The sequence below is a fragment of the Mustela nivalis genome (genome assembly GCF_964662115.1).
Source record: "Mustela nivalis genome assembly, chromosome: 14".
NCBI classification, from domain to species: domain Eukaryota; kingdom Metazoa; phylum Chordata; class Mammalia; order Carnivora; family Mustelidae; genus Mustela; species Mustela nivalis.
The window spans coordinates 87,527,535-87,546,882 of record NC_139033.1 but is presented as its reverse complement, the minus strand read 5'-3'; the positions used below and the strand labels follow the sequence as shown (position 1 = coordinate 87,546,882).

The window sequence follows — 19,348 nt, the reverse complement described above, 5'->3', positions numbered from 1 at the left end:
CCTTCCTCTCTCCACTAATCAAACACCAGATTTGTGGGCCTCGCATGCTTAAAGGATGCTTCGTTCCTGCCAGGCCACACACAGCTAGGGAATCTCGACCAATCTACTCCAACACCTGTCTTTCTCTCCTCTTCTTCTTCTTCTTTTTTTTTTTTTGAGAGTGAGAGCAGGCAGGGAGGAGGAAAGGGAGAGAGAGAATCTAAAGCAGGCTATGCACTGGGCATAGCCCAATGGAGGCTCAATCCCAGGAGCCTGAGATCTTGACGTGAGGTAAAATCGAGAGTCAGATCCTTAACATTCTGAGCCACCCAGGTGCCCCACAAAACTGATCCTTTTAAAAGAGAATCTGATACTGCCACACCACCTTTACTTAAAAGATCAAACCTGACCTATCCCTCCTGCTCTCCAGAGGCCACCACCTTTCTTCAGGTAGCCCCTCTGTCAAGTCCGATCCCACAGCCCTCACCAGCCCTCAGGGCCTTCAACAGGCTACTTCCATGGACTTGACCACCTTCCTCTCACTACCCACAGTCCATCAGGAAACATTCCTGAAAACCACAGCCTGGGCAAAAGTTCTCCTGCCCTCCCTTCTCCCAGGAACCTGTTCATTCCAGCTATAGCACTTCTCTCACTGCATGTATGATGGATGAACTGACACTGTGCACCAAAAAGGCAAACAAATCCACTGGCTTGCCAAGTAAAGGTGGTAGGAAAAAACAGCCTTTCATTCCCACCATGAACTAATTTGTTATGATTTAAGCTCACATCTAATAGGGCCAGCACAAATTAAATCACAGCTAACTAAGAGAGATTGAAACCCTAACTAAATTCACCTATCTCAGGATTTCTGTCTGCAGACTCTCTCAGTCCCTTCTTACAGCTCTGGCCACCGTTTCTCACACATGAAAGGAGAAAGAGTCCAGACTGAGGCTGGGCAGACTAGTCTCTGATCTCCTCTCTGGCGAGGAAGCACATACCTCACCAGACGAGCTCGGTAGATGTCTTAACCGCGAGGCCACAAAGAGACTCAACCGAGCATGTGTTTAGCTTAATAATTAACTAATTAATGTTTTAAAATCAGAATACTCTAGATTCATTAGGACTTCTTTCCAGCATAGCATGATGAGCTGGGGCTAAGTGTCATCTGTCATTTAGCAAAGAACTTACCATGATGGTTTCAATATACTTTCCTGCTTCATTACCTGCCCAGGCCCCACAGATATCTGACTTGTACCTTCTGATATAGACCATTAAAGCAACAAATTTCTTAAAAAGGAAAATATAATCATAGCACATTTCACAAAATCACCATCATATGAGAAAGACAGTGCTGCTCCTATTATAAGTTCTTATTATTACTGCAGGTTGTGCTCTCCACCCATAGTCAAGAAGCCAAAACATTCCCCTTGATAAAACAACTCTTCATACTGACACCCCAACAGACTAAATTCAGGCTGTAGGTCTAGAGAAGTTACAAATCCAACTCTTGGTTCCTGCCATTTGATGGCCTCATTCTCGGAAACAGGACAACTATTCTCTAAAGCTTTGAGATTTTTTTCTTTATTTTTCATTTTTATTTTTATTAACATATAATGTATTATTTGCCCCAGGGGTACAGGTCTGTGGATCATCAGGCTTACACATTTCACAGCACTCACCATAGCATATACCCTCCCCCATGTCTATAACCCAGCTGCCCTATCCCTACACCCCAATCCCCCAGCAACCCTCAGTTTGTTTTGTGAGAGTAAGAGTCTCTTATGGTTTGTCTCGCTCCTGATCCCATCTTGTTTCATTTTTTCCTTCCCTATGTCAACCCCTGCCCCACCTCTCAAATTCCTCGTATCAGAGAGATCATATGATAATTGTCTTTCTCTAACTGACTTATTTCGCTCAGCATAATACCCTCTAGTTCTCTTGCAAAAGAGAAGATTTCATTTCTTTTGATGGCTGCATAGTATTCCTGTGTGTGTGTGTGTGTGTGTGTGTGTGTGTGTACATATACGTACACACACACACATACCACATCTTCTTTATTCATTCATCTGTTGATGGACATCTAGGTTCTTTCCATAGTTTGGCTATTATGGACACTGCTGCTATAAACATTCAGGTACATGTGTCCCTTCAGATCACTACATTTGTAGCTTTAGGGTAAATACCCCATAGTGTGATTGCTGGGTTGTAGGGTTAAAGCTTTGAAATTTTTAACTCCTCTCGCACTAAGAAGTCTGCCTAACCCCTCAACAAGTTAATCCAAACAGATAATCCCACAAGGAGCTTGGCTGCAATCCTGTAAACCCAATAAGCACAGCATGGCAAATAACCTAGGCAGACCCAGGAAATGTGAAATGATGACTCAAACCATGAGGAAAGGACCTACTTCATCAATGCCTTCTTCCTCATGAAAGGTCCGAGACAAAAAGAGGCAGGTCATGGTGTCTTCCTTCTTAGTGAAGAGTATAAAATCCTTCCCGATGCGCATTGAGCCCCTGAAAGGAAAGCACAAATGGGTTATTCTCCCAGGGATTCAAAAACTCACCTGAAAAAAAGAGCGAATTCACCCTCTGGACATGACTGAAACTGCCTTTGGAAAGCTCTCCTCAAGACCTCCCTTCCTCACAGGACCCTGAGATGAGGTCCACAGTCCTCATTCCCTCTGCTCTTACATAAGCCTTCATCATTCCTCACAATTAGCATGACCCCACTTACCCTCCAAAGAAGGCTTCCTCACTACCCTTCTAGGGCACATTCACCACAGATCACCAGCCCCAAGTTTAACTCCTGACCCGCTGCCACAACAGCAAGTAACCCCTGCTGCCCATGCACCAGGTTCATCTCAGCTACACAAGGGCTGCTGTACTCTCTGTGCCACCATCCAATTTCCCTCCAGGAACTAATACCTTCAACACATCATCTTCCATGCTGACCACATCCAGTTCCCATCTGGTCCTTCCTTTGTTGACACAAATTCCTTCTCATTCACTCATCAAATGGCAGCACCAATTAGGGCACAGCCCACAATCTACACTCACTAAGTCCTCAAAAAACAAAACAAAACAAAACAAACACAAAAAAACGGTATGATCCTAAGGCTAAACCAAATACAGGGGCTAACCAAACACAATATAATTCTTAATCATAGTTTTTAAGGAGGCCTATAATTGGTTCATATCCTATAATCTCAACCATCTTCTCTCTCAAAATGGTTTTGCCACTTCAAATTCATTATAGGCGGTCCCTGCTCTTAGATGCAACTGGTTTCTGGGAAATGTGCCTTGAGGCTGAGTTCCACAAGGCGAAAGTCTAAATGGAATCAACTGCTTCCTTCCTCTGTTTAGCCACATTAAATCAAGTGAGGTGCAGGCAAGGACAGGCCTTTCTGGGCAACAGGAACAAGGCAGAAGTTCCAACAGTTCATTGCCCACTGAACAATGGGGCTGTTTAACTCCTTTCTTCGAAGCAGCTTCTGGGGCTTTATGGCTATTATCTCATTAGTCTTCATAATACCCTAGGGAGGAGATGGCAGTGGGAAGCCTCATTACTTTCTTCTACATACAAATACAAACCAGGCTGGCATGCCAAACACACAAATGAATGCCATGTCCCATTTCCCCAAATGCTCAGGAAAACGCCCAGGACACTATCCAGAGACACCCTGGGGGCTGCCAAGTTCTCTTTCTCCTCCTCCAGTTCCCAAGATGCTGGCAATGCTACTTCCTCTGACAGATTTCACAGCCCTCCTCCTTCTCCCCTGAAGCTTACGGATAGCAAAATGAGGCATATTACCTTCCCTTCTGTCAAAGCTTGCTCTTGCCCTAATTTGGCAAAAACTCTCACTTTATTCTCTCTTTGATCCTGACCTTGGAGCTAAGAACAACCACCCCAAAAATGCCACCTCTCTGCTCTCTGCTGGCTTCCTTGCTTCTCAGCCCTATTCTCACCACAAATCACTCCCTTCTGAAACTCTTTCTCAACTTCTGAATTGGTTTCAAAATAAATACACTCTCAACACTAGATGGCTCCAACTGAATGCATCCTTTATAAAACTCAGTCTACTAAAATATGTTAATGATAACACTTGCAACTTCCCAGTCTTCTAAGCACCGTTAGAGTCCTATTTTGTTTGCTCCTCAAACTTGCTCTGTAAGGTAGAATGTCAGAGAACAGAACTGCATTTTCTAGATTAGAAAACACATATGCAGAGACATGAAAGAGCTTGCCTGAGGCCACAAACCTGCTAAGATCAGGTAGAAGGAGACTGGACTACAATCCAGATGGGAAGTCAGGATTTCTTTCACACTGACACTAAGAGACCTCAGTTATTGGGATTTAGGGCACCAGCACCAGAACAATGGGGAACCTACCTAGAGACTCCTAGGCCCTACCCTAGCTGAATAGCTCTAGCTATTCAGACCAGGAATCTGCCATGGAAAGATCAAAGGAGAAATAAAGTAAGAATCCAGAAACTAGTCTAAGGCTCTCAAGGCAATAAGAGCATTTAATCCTTAACTTACTTAGCACGTATTTATAATCTCAATTTACAAAAAGGATGCTAAAGCTCAGAGAAATAATTGAGTGGCTGAGGTGAGATCTGAATTTTAATTTGTATGACTGAAGTGAGATGGGTAACCGCTCCAGCTCTGCAGTCAAAATGACCTGGTTCATATCTCAGCTCTACACTTGGGCTACACTTTTATACCTTTTATAAGATATAAAATTTTTATATTTTTATACCTTGGGCTACACTTTTATACCTCTGGGCAAATCACTTCATCCCCATAAATCTCAATTTCCTCATTGGAAAATGAGAATAAATAAGAATAGAAGGAATAAATAAGATCATTCAAGTAAAATTTTTAGCAAAGTGCCTGGCACATGGTAAGAACTTGTTACTACCATTTGGTTTCTCCCCTGAAAGACAAATAGTCCAGGTACCATGTCCCCGATGTCTTTGGAAGCACTCTCTTTCCTTGCCAAAGCATGCTGCATGCGAGGGACAACTGATACTGCTGACTGACCAAAGCACCACCCTCTCTCGAACAAAACAACACGTTTCCACAGCAAGACTGGAAATGTGACTCAGAATTCCATTTGTACAAATTCCAATTCCACTAAATCTTATTCCATCCAAAGGTATGTACAGCTGGAAGTGAGCATTTCAGAAATAGAAACCTTTCTCTTGGGGCTTCACTCAAAACCAGAACAACACATTCCAAACACCAAACAATTGGGAACCAAGGGCTGAGAAAGAAGTCCCAAGGGATCTGAAGACAGCAGGACACAGAAGTGGAGACCATGTCCTCTGAGAGGGAGGATTCAGATATCCATTACTCACCCTGGATCCCCAATGCCTGGTCAAAGCATGACATGTGGCGGGTGATCAGGAAACACTGCAATGCCATGAAGCAACCCCTTTAGCATCTCAGATACATCCTAACCCCACAAAACAACCACTTGCATCCTCAAACCAAAGGGTAAAAATAAGAATTTTCATCAGGAGGAGAGATGTAATTCCACAGCACACTGTCAAGAGAAACCTACAGTTTGTTTCTCTCACCCCAAATGGTTTAGGATGTTCATTCTTTCAATCTGTAAAGAAAACCTGGCTGTACAGCAGTTGCTAAGCTCCCAAACTACTACTTCTTTCCAACCTTTCTTCTGCTCTATAAGGATAAGGAACAGAAAAGTTTTCACTGGACAGCAGCAGGGCAATGTTGCTTAATTCTGTACTGAGTCCTATGACGGGCTTCTAGTATACTTACGATTTTAACCCATTCCCATACTGCCCAATCTGGGTGGACTCAGGTGTTCGCTTGGCCGACTTCCCAAACTGGATCACACTGGCAGCATCACCTGAAGTCACAGGTACAAAGAAAGTGAAAGCATTAACATTTCTTCCCCAGGATCCTCAAAAATCAAAGGTCTGAGCCTAGCTAAATCTAAGCAGGGCTGTGTGTCTACTAAAACCACCTTCCAAGGAAATTCAGAACCATGAGGCAAATGGAAACAACCTCTGACTGGCCTGTCAGTACCACCATCACTATGCCCTTATTCTATTACCAGAACATGGTATGTATGAAGGCTGAGGGAGGCCTCTGTAGTTCCTGCTCCAAGATGTTGTGCAAGCTGATAAATACAATGTCAAGAGACGGGTAATCTGACTGACTTCAGGCTGCCATTCAGATCCTATCTACCATGCTAGGACAAGACCTGGCAAATCCATTAGTGGAATTAAGCCTGAGATGTTACAACAGACCTCTCTCTCTCCAGGTGTATCTTCTAGTCACAACAGTAAGGCAACAGAAAAACAACACAGTAAGTATTTAGTAAAAAGAGTTACATCCTCCCCAAAATAAGAAATCATCTCTGGGACGCCTGGGTGGCTCAGTTGGTTGGACGACTGCCTTCGGCTCGGGTCATGATCCCAGAGTCCCGGGATCAAGCCCTGCATCAGGCTCCCAGCTCCACGGGGAGTCTGCTTCTCCCTCTGACCTCCTCCTTGCTCATGCTCTCTCTCACTGTCTCTCTCTCAAATAAATAACTAAAATCTTAAAAAAAAAAAAAAAATCATCTCATCACTTACTTGGATCCATTCCTGCTCCATCATCCAAAAAGCAAAGCATAAATCCTCCTCGAAGGTCCTCTCGCCTTTCTGTAAAAGAAGTGGTTGCCATTACTGGGTAGTTACCTACCTACCAGATAATTACCTACCAGGAATTACCAATGGTAGTTCCACCAGAGGGTGGAAACATGCGTAAGGTCAGAAGGTAGATCAGTGTGACATTTGACCCAAAAAGGTTAAGACAAACCTAGCTCCTCCTTCTAATAGCCCTAGCTAGTGTAAGGTAAATGTCAGGGCCCTTGAGGGTGGGCATTACTATCAAATGTTCTCCAATGTTTTCTAGTTAATGACAAAGACTGACAAGACTCTTTGAAGGCAGGATACCTGATCCACTAGACTAACCACCAAGCAGGGAGCCCAACTCAGGGATTGATACCAGGACTCTGAGGTCATGACCTGAGCCCACTGTCTGAGTCACCCAGGCACGCCCGAACATGCATCTATTTCATAAAAGCCTCAATCATCTTACTGTCTCTCTCTACCTGGATTACTTCCACCTCTGCCCTCTGCCATGGGTCCCAAGCACTCCAACTACTACACATTGTACATTGTCAACATTGCTCAAATTCAACAGGGCCATCTTCTTCGTGGGTTAAATCTGGAGTAGCCTTCAGACAATGTTATCAAGCCAGACATGCTGTGGGTACAGTGGTGGCAGTTACTAGCCACAGAAATTGCTATGTCTGTGTATGACTATCCCCAGACTAACTTGAGTTTCTGGGGTATCTGTACTCATTGCCACATCCTCTGCTTGCAACGGGTCCTTGAAATGGCTCCCTAACCTAGAAATGAGATGGCACAAGATGCAGTGAGAGCTGCCTGGTCCCAGTTGGACTTGCTTGACTAGGAGGAGGAATAGTCTTTTGACAAGAGGATTAAGTCCTTTGATAGTGCAACCATGGCAGGGCTTCCCGGTTGACAGGAGGGGAACAACCTGGCTGCCATTTCAGTGGGTGCAAGAACCTCTTCTTTCAGTAACTGTCTTCTGCAGCAGCAGGTGGTTACTCAAAGTAGTCTGGGTCTAAACATGTCACAAACACTAAAGAATAGATTCCCAAATTGGGAAGGGGGTGATACTGGAGTTTTCAAGGTGCCTATAACCAATGATAAAGATAATGTGACAAAGGAGGAACAGCACAGGCCTTGGAATCAGGAGAGCACTTCTACTAAAAGGCAAGAGGTATTAGTAAAGTACTACAGGGACAAACCCAAGGCTGCTTTAGAGCCTAATTCCTGAATACTTTTTTGTCTCTGTAAGCTGTGGTTCACCAACTTTAAGCTGAGGAATCCCAGTTTAAAATACTCTTTGTCCTAAAGATTCAGTGAGTCATAACCACCTTGTATTAAATGGACTAGTGTAATTTAAAATGCTATTCAAAAGTATTATAAACCACAGATTTTCAAGTATCACAACGTGTTCAGGAAGCTGACTTTGCTGAAACATTAATGACAAGTGCTTCTTGAGTTCAAGAGCAAGGACCTTCCTGTAAGTATTACGGGTAGATAAGAACATTTCTCCTTATGGCCGTGCCTCTTATCAGCGTGGAGAATCCAAGTGAGATCTAGTAAGCATGAGCAAGCGCAAGAAAAGTGCAAAGAGGCTTCCAACGTTTCCTTCTGGAGGAAGCGAAGTATAACATGAAGACTCAAACTAGGTCAGATACAGAGTATGGTAAAATAAGTGTTCTAAATCTAGCCAAGAGCCATTTGTTGTACACTTCAGCCATAAAACACACATGAAGATTCTGCTTTGGGATCCAGAATGGTTCAAGCCAAGTGGCACTCCTTGAAAACTGTATAGGAAATTACTTCTAGGCCCTTGTGTTTGTTAGGCACATAATCATCACTTAACAGTGGGTCTGAGATCCCTTTCTTTTTTTAAAGATTTTATTTATTTGACAGACAGAGATCACAAGTAGGCAGAGAGGCAGGCAGAGAAAGGAGGAAGCAGGCTCCCCGCTGAGCAGAAAGCCCGATGTGGGGCTCAATCCCAGGATCCTGGGATCATGACCCGAGCCAAAGGCAGAGGCTTTAATCCACTGAGCCACCCAGGCGCCCCCTGAGATCCCTTTCTTGTTCTAGGATTTCATTTAAAGATATTTCAGATGGTTTACAAGGGTAAGAGATCCACTAATGGAGGATCTCCTGGCCACATAGTGATCAACAGTCTGTAAGCAGCTAGTAGTACCCAAGAGCACATGATCCTCTGCAAGACTGCCTCAAGACCAAGAGACTAGCTAACTTCTTCAGTCACTTCTTCAACTTTGTAAATAGGCAATGTCACATCAACACCTGGTTACAATGCTTATCCTGATCACCTGTTCAATTTACTGAGCACTTCTCTGTTCCAGGCTCTATGATGAAGACAGCAGTAAATAATGCAGATATGATCACTGCCTTCATTGAGCTTACAGTCCAACAGATGCTACTGTCTGTAGCAAATCAGTTAAGTAGAAGGGTTTAAGCAGGAAATTAAGAGTAAGGTAGAGCAAAATGAAGTGTGCATAAGAATCAACTGAAGAGCTTGTTAAAAATACAGATTCTGGGCTCTACCCCAGAAAGTCTGTGTGGGTCTAAGAAGGCATCTGAGAATTTGCATTTTAAAATGCTCCCAGGGGATGCTGATGCTATCCATCAATGGACCACTCTGTGAGAAGCACTAAGCTAGAGCATCAAGAACCAGAAGGTTTCCCTACTCAAAACTATCTCCCCAGACATCCCACCAGTTAGAGATGTATTCCTAATACCTGATATTCACTTCTATCAGTCAACTGTTATCTGAAGCCTCCAAGCAAAGGATTTTGATGAAGGAAGGGGAGTTCTAGAGAGAGGAGAGACTAGAGAATCTAGAGCTGCAGGATTTATGCCCCCACTCCCATCAAATGTCTTGGAACTGCCCTCTTTACAGTTGTGCTTCAGATCCTGGTAGCAGCTAAATAAGATTATCAGAATGGGTTTGGAAGGATGCACATCTAAACTCTCCCCAGGATGGCCAAGTCTGGCTTTCCAAATTAGCCTGACATCTGATCATCTAACTCCCACTGGAGAGGAGACAGAAAGAAGCAGAAGAAATGTAAAATGGAACTCGTAAGTCAAAGGTCAGAGATGAGAAAATATTGTCCTTAACAGAAGTTGTTAATAAAATGAAATCCAAGCTCTTCATTATTCTTTTGCAATCTGAGTAGTGTTCACTTCAGTTACATGTGCTCTAATTTTCTACTTACTAGCATCACAGAGGGGATCTTTGAGGAATGGCATTGCCGATCCAAGGAAGTCAAGAAGTCAGTAAAAATACCAAGTCTACTTCTGACAGGCACATTATTGTCTGGCCCTGTCTAACAGAAACAGGAATGCTTTGAGTAAATGAACACCTCTGCACTTTAACAGTCTGGTTCCTTTGTCACCCTTCTTTTAAAACATGACTTTTTAATGAAGTCAAACTAAATCTGATGTTTAAGGGGATTTCCAAGTTCAGTATCAATCTAATCTCAAATGGGAGACAGGAAAATACGTTCCCCTGTGCCCTGACAATAAGAACTTTACAGTACTAGGATATTACTAATTCTATCATTGTACTTGTAAAATGAAGTTGCTTTTATTCCTCCTGTTGAATGTGTTAGTAAGGCTCTGAGGTAGAAAAGTGTGAGGTTAAGGACATCTCAGCTAGGATTCCTAATCTGGAGGTATTTGGAGTAAATCAAGTCTTTTTCTAAAATGCTGTAGTGCTTAGTACTTCTATCACACCATTTAATCCTTAACTGCTTTGACAGTTCCCACAAGATCAAGTTATTGTTCTTTAATCACCTGCAGAGCGCTAACTGTCTCTCCAATTAAAGACTTAAATTCTCTAATGAGAACTTAGAAAAGACCCCATCACATCCTCTCTGGACTCTTCCCTAAGCACAACAGGAGTAAGAACTACTGAGCACAGAATAAATGTACAGTGGGTCTTTTTCATTTAAATTAAAATCCAACGGTTCTGTTGTATTCTGAGCGTGAAGGATTAAATTTTCGTAGTGAAATTCACCACCAAAGGTGGGAGGAGGGGGCAGGGGTGATCTGTGTTTAAAACACTTCTTTCAAGTAAACCCAGCTATGATTTGTCCTTTCGACGTCACCTGGGAGTAGAGGCTGATTCTCTGCTTTACCGTCTGTACAAGGATTAAAACATTTCTTTCAGAGGTAACTGTAATTGCTACTCATTAAAGTACACTTGAGATGTAAGATACACACTGTGACTTGGAATGGTGCCTCCATTTGGCCACAGGGTTTAAGTAACCATCTTTAACACTCTTCTGCTGTGCCTCTGGATGTATCCCTAACACCTGATATTTACTTTGTTCCTTTCTTTCCTGTTCCTGTTCCTTTCTACTAAAAATAAAACAAGTCTTATTTTTCACCACTTTGGCATAGCCTTTTGAGCAAAAGGCTTTCAGAATAAGCAATATAGCTGATTTTTAGCTGTTCTGAATTATCTTCTTTGCTCCCGAGTATATCAGGCATGAGAAATTCATCGTATCTGGGAAGATTCTTCATAAAATTATGTAACACTGGAGGTTCTGAAAATTGTCTCTTAGTTGTTTGCTTGTTCCCATTCATGAATGAGTCTACAAAGATGGGTTATTTGACAACTGTATATTCCCACAAAAACACTTCATTTTTCTCAGTGTTATTTAAGACTTTAGAAAAGTTTGTCAGAGACCTATATATTATGCTAGCCAAATAGGATTTAAAAGCCATCTTCTGGGATGCCTGGGTGGCTCAGTTGGTTGGACGATTGCCTTCGGCTCAGGTCATGATCCCGGAGTCACAGGATCGAGTCCCACATCGGGCTCCCAGCTCCATGGAGAGTCTGCTTCTCCCTCTGACCTTCTCCTCACTCATGCTCTCTCTCACTGTCTCTCTCTCTCAAATAAATAAATAAAATCTTAAAAAAAAAAAAAAAGCCATCTTCCTCTATTTTGCTTCCAAATTTCTAGCAATTCAAATGATCAAAAACATGCTGGTACAAACAATGAACAGGCAGGAAGCAAACTAAAAACAATGATTTAAAATTTTAAAAAGCCAATGATAATGACTAAGAATTTACAACAGAGCCAATTAAATAAGCAGAACAGGAGATACCATTAATATCTTTAAATTCCAGGGTGTCTGGTACACTCAGTTGGTTGAGCATCTGACTCTGGCTCATATCATGATCTCAGGGTCTTGGAATCAAGCCCTGCATCAGGCTCCCTGCTCAATGGAGAGTCTGCTTGTCCCTCTCTCTCTCTCTCTCTCTGCTTCTCCCTGCACCCCACTCATGCACTCACTCTCTGTCCTTCTCTCTCAAATAAATGAAATCTTTACAAAAACAAAATAAATTCCAATCAAAGCAGGTCTCCTTCCTACCTGACACCTCTGCCTGAGAACACCACCTCAGCAAACCCCACTGCCAACCCACTTGATCCACTGTTTTATGCAAATGACACCAGCAACTCTCACTGAGGTTGCAGAGAGAGAAACCGGCCTCCAACAAATCTCTTTCTGGCTCCAGGTACCAGTAAAATCAACCAATCAGTAATCCAAACCAGTAAAACCACCAGTACTTGGTCACTTCACTCCCCACTACTCTACCCCATCATCCTATAAATCTCTCAGTGGCTATCTAAATAGATCTATAGGGGCGCCTGGGTGGCTCAGTAGGTTAAGAATCTGTCTTCACCTCAGGTCATGATCCCAGGGTCGGATGAAGCACAGAGTCAGGCTGCCTGCTCAGGAGAGAGCCTGCTTCTCCCTCTCCTCCCTATTCGTGCTCCCTCTCACGCTCTATTTAATAAAATATTTAATAAATAGATAGATCTATAGATCTGGGAACCACATGTTAGTTTCCTTACACCAATATTCTTGGTTTCTATCACATGCCTGACTAGAGGTGCCCTATTTCTACCCTATGACCTGGAGTAATTGTGCCATCTCCTCAGGCTCTTAGACGTTTCTTCTTAGGCACAGCAATAAACGCATTCAAAGGAACTGAACATCAGAAGAAAGGACTGATGTCCAACTTACCTGCATAAATATCTATTCTGGTGGCATCAGCATCTCTGCAAAATTAAAAGAAATGAACATATGAAAATGAAAATATGAAATATCAACCATCAAAATATATAGTATTTTAAGTGGGATGCATAATATTTTGAGTCTATTTTTAGGAAGTCACACAGAAATTCTGTATCCATTAAAGTACACTTTCACACTCGGAAACACTACTTCCCTTATGTCTGTGAAACAGTTCTGAAACTCTAAATTATTCAAAATAACCACATGACACATAAGGCCTGTATATGTCTTTTAAATACAAATTTCGCAGTAAAAATATCTAGAGGATGAAAGAACATTTGCCTTCACACACTAAAAAATGACTCACAACTATGTTTCTCTCACTAATTTGATAGGCATCATAAAAAATGTAACTTGTCCATTTTTCTTATGTACAAGATACTGAGGACAAAGAAAAACATCATCTGCCACAAAGCCTATGAAAAATCAGGTCTCATAGCATATACATTACAGTCAGCAGACTAATTGATAAGCCTATAATCTTATGAAAGGAAATTAGGGCACTCCATTAGATCAACCATCAGCTGAAATCCAAGTTCAGTCATAAATAAAGGCTTGAAACTAATCTAGTCCAACTCTGCCAACTGCAGGCAAGGAGAATGAGGCACAGAGAATTTCATAAGTTTTAAATGCAAAAAATCCACTCAAATCCATACAGTTCTACATGTACTTATTCCCAAACACATAAAAACAGTTTCAAATATGAGACAGATGGGCAACAAGTGTGCATGACCAGGAAACACATACTCCCAGGAATCTCCAGTTCACCATATGATATACAAAAAGGCAGTCTACCACAGCACACCATGGTCTCACTAAGCTAACAAGTGGCAAGTTCAAATATAGTTCCATTAAGCTACACCATTTTTAAATCGAATACAAAAATTATGAGTCAACCAGAATTGAAAGAAAACAGGAGTATTCTGATTAAACAACCTGTTAACAAGCACACTTCCATATAACAATCCCAGTGAATAACAATGAAAGTAATAATGGTACAGGATTATAGTATAGATATACAGACAGAAAATTAAAGGCAAGCTCATTATAACTGTGGATCCATTTAGAAAGCACTTCTACTAAAAAAAAACACACACACACACACACACACAAAAAACCTCGCAACTCTTACCCTCTTCCTTTATTAGTCATCAACACTTGGTCAATAAGCAATGTGTCTGAATTTTATGTTTGCATTCAGAAACAACTCTGAGATAATATTTTCGTAATGAACAGAATCTTGATTTGGATGTTGTTATTTATCTTTGAGCCAACCCAAACTTCTTTCCAATCCTGTACAGGAACATTTATATAGACTTCCATCACTAAGAGCTCAGTGTAACACAGTGCTAAAGAATTTCTTCCAAGCACAGCTGCTAACAAGATACTTCAATCACTTGGAAGTCATCTGACATTAAAATACACATTTTGAGAACACACCTAACTGTGGCATAATTTTAAAGACTTTAGGTGGTGTACTGTTCTGAGAGCACAAATTAAATCAGATCTTATCTGTCCCATTAACTTGATTCCTAGGTTTCTATCTTAATTCCCTGCATTTCACTACAATTATTGTGCTCTAATACACAAAGGAAGATAACTTTGGATGTCATAAGTTCATTATTTTTAGGAAAAGCAATGGATGAATTAAAATCAACCAAGTAAACTAGAAGTATCAACTAACATGCTATTAAAAATACTTCTGGGGAAAAAAAATACTTCTGGGGTAAGAGACCCCTTAGGAGTGAATTACAGCTGCTTACAGAATTGTCTTCCTCCCACATCTTCAGAAGCAAAGGTCAAAATGACCCAAGAAGTTTTCAAGCACAGATTGTATGCCTAAAGACTACATACCTTGCATTATCAACCAGTTCAGCAAGAGCACCAAACAAGAATTCATGAGTAGTTCTGAAATGATAAATACTAAGAATCAGCAAAAGAATTACATAATTTAACTATGACACCTAGTAAGTCAAGGTAATAAAATATTAGTTTTTAGGGAAAAAAATCTAAAAAATTCCCATTCGTGCTATCAATTTATACTACTGAAATCTAAACTTCCCCCAAATTAGAACCTTTTAAGATCCTGCTAAACCCCTTCAAATGTTAATCAAGTTCTGTTATCTACTCATGTTTATTCTATTAAGAAACCAACTATGAAGCATTAAGATTCCTATACATACTATTGATTTAAAGGCAGTTTTTTTTCACCACTCATATTGTGCCTAGAAAAATGTCAGTGCTTTATTTTTCATTGCCTTAACCAGCTATCAGTTTCTGCATATCTCTAAGCATGCAATGGACACCTTGCTAACATTTTGCTTTACCAATACTTGCATGTTATCCATCGGTTAAAGAAGAAAACCCATTTGCTTCTGTGTAGTTTGTAAACAAAATATTCCAAATGAAAGTGAGGAGAAAGGAGAGAATAATCTAGTTCCTGACATTTTAACTCTAGCTAAGAACAACCCTCACCACGTTAAAGAAAGGAATCGAAGACCTTCTTGCACGACTCCTCTTATAAGGACAGCTTGGTGTATTCTTCCTAGGGTCCCTGATAGCCCTTTTAAGAAGATAACCTCTCTGAAGTAGAGCTGCAATGTGTGGGGTTTGGGGGGTAAGAAAAGAATAAATGGAACAAGATGGGATGGGGAGGGAGACAAACCATCAGACTCTTATTTAATCTCACAAAACAGAGGGTTGCTGGGGGGGAGTTTGGGGGGTGGGGAGAGGGGAGTGGGGTTATGAACATTAGGGAGGGTGTGTGCTATGGTGAAGTGTGTAAACCTGGCGATTCATAGACCTGTACCCCTGAGGCTAAAAATACATTGTATGTTTATTAAAAAAATTTTTTTTAATTAAAAAAAAAAGATAACAGGAGGCTGCTCAAAGTTGGGTTAGGTATACACACAATTAGAAGACGATAACAGGAAGCTTCCAGGAGGCTGCTCAAAGTTGGGTTAGGTAAATACACAATTACCATGTTATTCAGAACTCAATAAATATGGTATTTATGCATAAGATGAATCCTTAAATTCTTTCTCCATTTACATTCTCCTTATTTTGTGCTGTTTCCTAGAATAGTCCTCTTTCAATATAAAAGTTAGGATGTGTCCATCTAGAAACCTGACTTTTGATAAAAATTAAAATCATTAACCTAAATAATACATTACCATCATCAATTTTTCAAAAATAAATTATTCCCACTTTTTTATACCATTTCAGCCAACAAAGTGAAAATTTCTGATAATTTAGCATGAAATATACTGAAATTAAATAACCAGTATCTAGGATCTGATCATTTACTACAGCATATAAAACAAAAAACAAATTGTCAAGTATTTGCTTATAAAACAAACACCCAAAACTGAACTGTCCAAGAACCCTAGTTTACCCTCAAGTTAACCTACAAATTTTTATAATAGCAAAATTTGAATTAAAAACTACTAGTTCAAAAAAAAAATTCTTGGAATTTTAGGAAGAACTTTCTCCCATGAGATCAGTGAATATATCTGCTGTTAATCCAAAGGTGGCACCAACAAATGTCTTAGCAAGAAACAGAAACTTATCTCCAATTCACCTAGAAAACAGACCTCAAATTCTTCTGACCAAATCCAATCCTTAACTATTTTACAAGAAAAGAAAAATAATTTCTAAGAGAAAAAACTGCATAAAAATTATCTTTAATTAAAAAATTTAAGCCTCTGTAATCATCTTAAAATCTTCAAATTACCAATGGAAGAAATGAAGTATTCTGTAGATTGTTAAAGAAATAGGGAAAAATGTCAGAAAATTAAGGTGATTTATAAAGGTAATATAAGTTAAAAGCAAATCTAACAGGGATGCCTGGGTGGCTCAGTTGGTTAAGCAGCTGCCTTCGGCTCAGGTCATAATTCCAGCGTCCTGGGATCGAGTCCCACATCGGGCTCCTTGCTCAGCAGAGAGCCTGCTTCTCCCTCTGCCTCTGCCTGCCATTCTGTCTGCCTGTGCTCACTCTCTCCCCCCACCCCCGTCTCTCTGATAAATAAATAAAAATCTTTTAAAAATTTAAAAAAAAAAAAGCAAATCTAACATTTGTTCTCAAGCTTTAAACCATTTTCCTGTATTAGAAATGGCTTAGAAACTTAGAGTTTAAGTTAGTTTTCTAAACTCTAAATGTTTTTAAGGATAGCTAGATAGATATAAAATAAATTCTATGTAAATTTCTCATTGTGAGAACATGTACTTTAACTATAATGAAGGAAATTCAGAAATATAGCTCCTATAACAACAACAAAAAGAATACAACCATAATAAGAATGGGACTACAACTTGTATTCAGGAATCTTTGGAATAAATGTGTTTAAGAATGAAGTACTGGCCAAATAAAAAATTATAAAAAAAAAAAAAAAAGAATGAAGTACTGGCCTTGGTAGTGAAAACAGTGAATATAAATAATCTTCAAAACTAATTCTGATACCCTCTGCCATCAGGGCAAAGAAATAAAAAATGAAGGCAACTGCTTCTCAGTCATACATTATTTCTGACTGCTTCAAATGAAAATGACACACATTTAGAATTCAGTAAGATCTCCAAACAGCAAGCACAGAGTATCTCCGGCTAAGTTTTCACTGCTTTCTATACAATGTTTTGAAATGTGCCTTGTAAATTCAGAATGTAAAGAAAACATTCCAAATGGCCTTCGCTGTTCCAGAGTGTCAATGCTATTCCACGCATACGTATTTCAGATACCCTAACAGCTATCGCTAAAATGTGGCTAAGGGGGGCGCTGGGATGGCTCAGTGGGTTAAGCCTCTGCCTTGGGCTCAGCAGACATAGGGCTGTCTGCTCAGCGGAGAGCCTGCTTCGCTCCCTCTCTCTGCCTGCCTCTCTGCCTACTTGAGATTTCTCTGTCAAATAAATAAAAAATAAAATCTTTAAAAAATAATAAAATGTAGCTAAGGGATACTTTTGTGATATGTACTGACACATCATAAAAGGGGTCTTTGTGACAACTGTTGGGAAGGTCAGAGGCAACACCCATTACGTTCTCTGGACCTTCAACTAATTGATGGGTCCTACTAATAAACTCTTAACATCAGAGTTCTAAACATTTCTTAAAAATCTAAAGAACCAAAAACATACCGACATAATTTCTCCCCCCTTTTTTTCAAGTATTATTCAGAGAGACCCATTCATTGCTTGCTAGCATTTGAAACATGTATTTGAATAAATATCAAAGAAAATTATTTTCACAGATGTAAAGATTCTTTGCGTGTTATCCAAGAAAGGTCAACCATCTGGAAAAAAGACAAGGATTTTTAGCAAACTCTCACTTTCCATTGACTTTTATACCATTTGTATCATGATCAGAATAGTTTTGCAGCTCAGCATTTCCAGTAACAAATTTATGGGTAAATCTACTCATTACATAAGGAAAATAGTGTCCCTATTTATATTCAACCTGAATTTAAACCAACAGGTTATCCACAAGTCCATATACAGTAATAGCTTCTGCTGTGTTCTTGGAGATGCTGACAACAGTTAATTGCCTTGACTGTTAGAAAATAAAGATGAGAAACTAGAGCATCCATTTTACATTAAAATGGCTTTAATATATTTAGAGTGTGAACCTACATTTCAACTAAATCCCCAAAAATATGAAGTCTCTAGAGGGGACAGTTTCCTCTATATTCACTATATACATAGATAAAACAAACCACAACTATCATATTGCCAAGATAATTTATTACATGTGCCAACAGGAACAGACACAGAGAGCAGTAATCTTAAGCCTTCTTTCTATCAGACCACTTTCTATCAGACCACTACACCACTGCAGTACTTGCAGTGATGTAAGATACACACCTTATTAAAAAGGAACATCACTACTACCACTATATCTGGAATCTAGCATCTAGATTGCTCAGGAAGTTTTTACTAGTAGACAAAACCTACCACAAAAGAGCAGCTAACAGCATAAAACTGCTTTTATTTAAAAACCGTAACTTACCATTTCATACTAGCAACACCCTGTATTTTTTAAAAAGTAGCCTAAACTTTCATGTTATCATGAGAACTTCCCAGGCCTGCTTTAAATCTTAATGCTGATGTAACCAAAATAACCATCAACAATTACCCTAAACATCATACAAAAAAACTCAAAAAACAAAAACAAACAAAAAAAAAACCCAAAAAACCCTCTCAAGACAGATGTTTACTGTCTTCAACAAATGCTCCAGAATTTACTAAGAATGTATCTGCCTAATGACCACCACCAAAGAGCAAGCTACTACACTGATGGACTTCTGGTTTATATAAATTATTATACATTGAATAAACAATAAACAATAATCACCATCTATTCAATGTTTATCGTGTACCATGCATGAGCTAAGTACTTTATAAACATTATACATAATCCTCAAACTGCCAGATTAGCCCCCTTTTATAGATGAAGAAACCAAGGATCAGATTAGCCCCCTTTAATATATGAAAAAACTAAGACTCAACCTGCCCAAAGACTCAGCATGGAAGCAGGCAAATCTAAACTTGGCTGGCTCCCAAGCCCATGCATGCTCCCTGCATTGTACCACATTGATTTCTATTCTTCTAGCCTACCTGGGTTCAGCCTGCAAGTTCAAA

At 40.1% G+C, this 19,348-nt stretch overlaps 1 protein-coding gene across 13 annotated transcripts in view; it reads right to left on the bottom strand.

The window, feature by feature from the left end:
- MORC2 (MORC family CW-type zinc finger 2) overlaps positions 1 to 19,348 on the bottom strand; it is a 61,542-nt gene that overhangs the window by 38,085 nt on the left and 4,109 nt on the right. For 9 of the 13 annotated variants that reach the window (XR_014302497.1, XR_014302498.1, XM_082698012.1 and 6 more), the window contains exons 2-6: positions 14,579 to 14,632; positions 12,674 to 12,708; positions 6,587 to 6,655; positions 5,766 to 5,856; positions 2,384 to 2,492 (exon numbers count right to left, since the gene is read on the bottom strand). Coding sequence is in view for 11 of the 13 variants with exons in the window: in XM_082698012.1 (XP_082554138.1) it covers positions 2,384 to 2,492; positions 5,766 to 5,856; positions 6,587 to 6,655; positions 12,674 to 12,708; positions 14,579 to 14,632 (358 nt within the window). In the remaining 2 variants the exon portion in view is untranslated. Of the gene's footprint in view, positions 1 to 2,383; positions 2,493 to 5,338; positions 5,650 to 5,765; positions 5,857 to 6,586; positions 6,656 to 12,673; positions 12,709 to 14,578; positions 14,633 to 19,348 lie in introns of those variants that run through there. The other 4 variants (XM_082698007.1, XM_082698008.1, XM_082698004.1 and 1 more) reach the window with 2 other exon arrangements.